At 37.0% G+C, this 3071-nt stretch overlaps 1 protein-coding gene across 1 annotated transcript; it reads right to left on the bottom strand.

Annotated features, from left to right (window-relative positions):
• Positions 1–1728: 1728 nt before the first annotated feature.
• LOC113556002 (protein GVQW3-like) lies at positions 1729–2298 on the bottom strand. The gene has a single exon (XM_026960687.1). The coding sequence runs from the start codon at positions 2296–2298 to the stop codon at positions 1729–1731; it is 570 nt and encodes a 189-aa protein (XP_026816488.1).
• Positions 2299–3071: the final 773 nt, after the last annotated feature.

The following is a 3071-nucleotide window of genomic DNA, read 5'->3' as shown; positions in this document are numbered from 1 at the left end:
TTTTGAAAATCATTAACAAGCATTCACAATTTTGATATTACTTTTGATTTTTTAAAAGATTTTTAACGATTTTTATCGATATTGAAAATCGATTTCAAACCCTGCTCTGCTGTGTCCTTTCATCAGAAATAGATTCTTTGTCTACGAAAATTGGACCTAATTCATTTGTGTAAAAACCGCATTACTATCAGGAAATGAAGGAGAAACTAGGGACAACATTGCATACTCCAAATTGCAAAAGTGGAAAAGACAATCGGAGAGATCATGGCGTTTGTTTACCGGGGAAGGAATTACTAATTCAAAGTATTGCCGTTTGATATAATCAATTCAATGGCAGAATTCCAAAATATACTGGATAAAGTATTAGGACCTGAGATATTACAGTTCATAGCAGTATATGTGCATGACATACATATTATGTCTAACAATTTGGATGAATATTTTGAATATTTGGAAGCAATATTAAAAAAAAAAAAAAAAAACATTTGTTTTAACTAAGTTTAAAAAACTTGTGGTGGCATGGCATGGACCGAAATGGTTATCCCAAGCTGAAAATAATTGGCCATCCAACAATATTGTCTCATTATCAGAAATACCTGAATTTCGAATAATTCATTCAATCCTTGTTGTTAATGAACAAACGCAGTGCCTCCTTGAAGATAGATATTTTTCATGGACACAGTTGAGTAGAATCACCAACTATTTACTATATTTTTGTAGCAATGCCCGCAGCAACGAAATTTCAATTCAAAGGTTTGGACCTCTAAATATTCTGGAAATTGACAAGACCACTACATTGCTGTTAAAAAATGTTCAATCACGTGCATTTGAGCAGGAAGTATCTAAGACTCAGCAAGATGGTAGGTCGTCGTAGCCCTTTGCGCCCTCAATCCATTCATGTATAATTACGGGCTAATAATACGGGTTAGTGGCAGACTTACAAATGCTGACATCGCTTTAAATAGTAAATTTCCCATAGTATTATCCAAGGGTAATGTGACTCAACTCAATTTTGCACATGAACATAAAAGCTGCTCCATGTAGGTCTTCAAGGTCTACTAGCTAATATACATTTACGGTACCGGCTGCTGCGTGGACGTTTGATTGCGAAGAAAACAGTAAGAAATTGTATTACCTGTTTCCGTTCAAGTCCTAAATTTATCTCACCATTTACGAGGTGTGTAAATAAAGTAATGAGACTGATTTTTTCTATAACATTTTTATTAAACTAAAATGACTACTTTACATTGTCTCCTTCAAAGTAGTTACCCTGAGAATCCACACAGCGCTGGAGTCGATGTTTCCATTGTTTATAGCAGTTCTAGAACTCAGTTACTGGAATAGCTTTCAGTTCGTCGGTCACAGATGATTGAATATTTTCTAGTGTCCCAAAAAGTCGTCCTTTAAGGTGAATTTTTATTCGTGGAAAGAGAAAAAAGTCACAAAGGCTCAAGTCGGGTGAATAAGGGGGTTGAGGGGCCACAGGAATATTTTTGGTTGCCAAAAACTGGCTGATTGAAATGGCTGTGTGACAAGGTGCATTGTCATGATGCAGCACCCAGGTGTTTTTGATGTTTAGTCTCACACGAATGACCCTTTTTCGAAGTTTTTCAAGAACTTCTTTATGAAAGTGTTGGTTGACTGTTTGGCCTTGAGGAACAAATTCCTTGTGGACTATTCCCTGGCTATCAAAGAAACAAATCAGCATGCTTTTGATTTTTGACTTGCTCATCCTTCCTTTTTTTGCTTTGGTGAAGCTGATGTGTGCCATTCTTTACTCTGACGCTTTGTTTCCGGGTCGTACTCGAAAATCCAAGACTCGTCACCAGTAATGTCACGTTTTAAGAAAGAAGGTTCATTTTCAATCTGTTCCAAAAAATCGAGACACCTGTCCCTCCTGTTGTCCTTTTGGTCTTGCGACAGAATTTTCGGAACCATTTTTGCACAAATTTTTCTCATTTCCAAATCATTGGTCAAAATTTGATGAACGGTGGTGTGAGTCAATCCTAACTGTTCTCCGATCATTCTGACCGTCAACCGACGATCGGATCGGACAAGATCTCGAACTTTGATGACGTTTTCATCAGTTTTTGCAGTTGAAGGTCTTCCACTGCGAGATTCATTTTCAATCGCCTCTCTGCCTTCAGAAAATGCCTTAAACCACCTAAAAACCTGAGCCCTTAAAAGTACACTATCTCCATATGCTTGTTGGAGCTTTTGAAAAGTTTCTGTCGCACTGTGTCCAAGTTTGAAACAAAATCGGATAGCACACCGTTGCTCAAAATTGTTGTCACTCATTTTCAGAACGTACTAAAAAAAACCGTTTTACGAAAATAATTGTCACAGACCAACACGTGACACTACAGAGCTTAAACTCGTACTGAAGGTACATTAAATGTTTATCTACAAACTTTTTCAAACGGAAAGTCATTAGTGTTATCATATAACAAGCTACGATATCAGTCTCATTACTTTATTTACCAACCTCGTATGGTACCCCTTCCGAGAGAGCGAATGAACATTGAACGACCATTTGCCCGAACAGGTGTTGACTTCTGTGATTACATTCTCATTCGCAGTGGGATCAGGCGAGTTGTAAGCGTCAAGTGTTATATTTTCGTCTTTGTCTGCTTTGTTACGCGTGCTGTGCATTTAGAGTTGGTTAATGGCCTTACGTCCGATACATTCTTGGCTGCTCTAACCATGCATCATACTCTTTTGTACAAAGAACGGCTAAAAAGTATAGGTATCATGGTTACTTATCAACTCGTGTACAATAACTACTACCAACGGATTATAAACGGCGTATTACTTTTGTTGCTCATCATATGAGCAACAAAAGTAATATGATCATATTATGATCGTTCGATTGGAAGATCATCCCAATTTTTCGGAGAAAATTGTGTGGACTGATGAGGCGAGGTTCCATAATAATGGAACCGTGAACCACCATAATAACCATTATTGGAGCGATAAAGCTACCACTAGTGAAGTGATAAAACGGTTAGCACTTTGATTAGATATGAATGATCATAATTTTGAACATATAATAAAAAATCAATAGTTATTTA

This window comes from Rhopalosiphum maidis, chromosome 3, assembly GCF_003676215.2.
Source record: "Rhopalosiphum maidis isolate BTI-1 chromosome 3, ASM367621v3, whole genome shotgun sequence".
NCBI lineage: Eukaryota > Metazoa > Arthropoda > Insecta > Hemiptera > Aphididae > Rhopalosiphum > Rhopalosiphum maidis.
This window is presented reverse-complemented; position numbering and strand designations above follow the sequence as displayed.

Bases quoted from the DNA above. Each gene is read 5' to 3' on its own strand.
- LOC113556002 (XM_026960687.1), bottom strand. From the start codon at position 2,298: ATGAGTGACAACAATTTTGAGCAACGGTGTGCTATCCGATTTTGTTTC.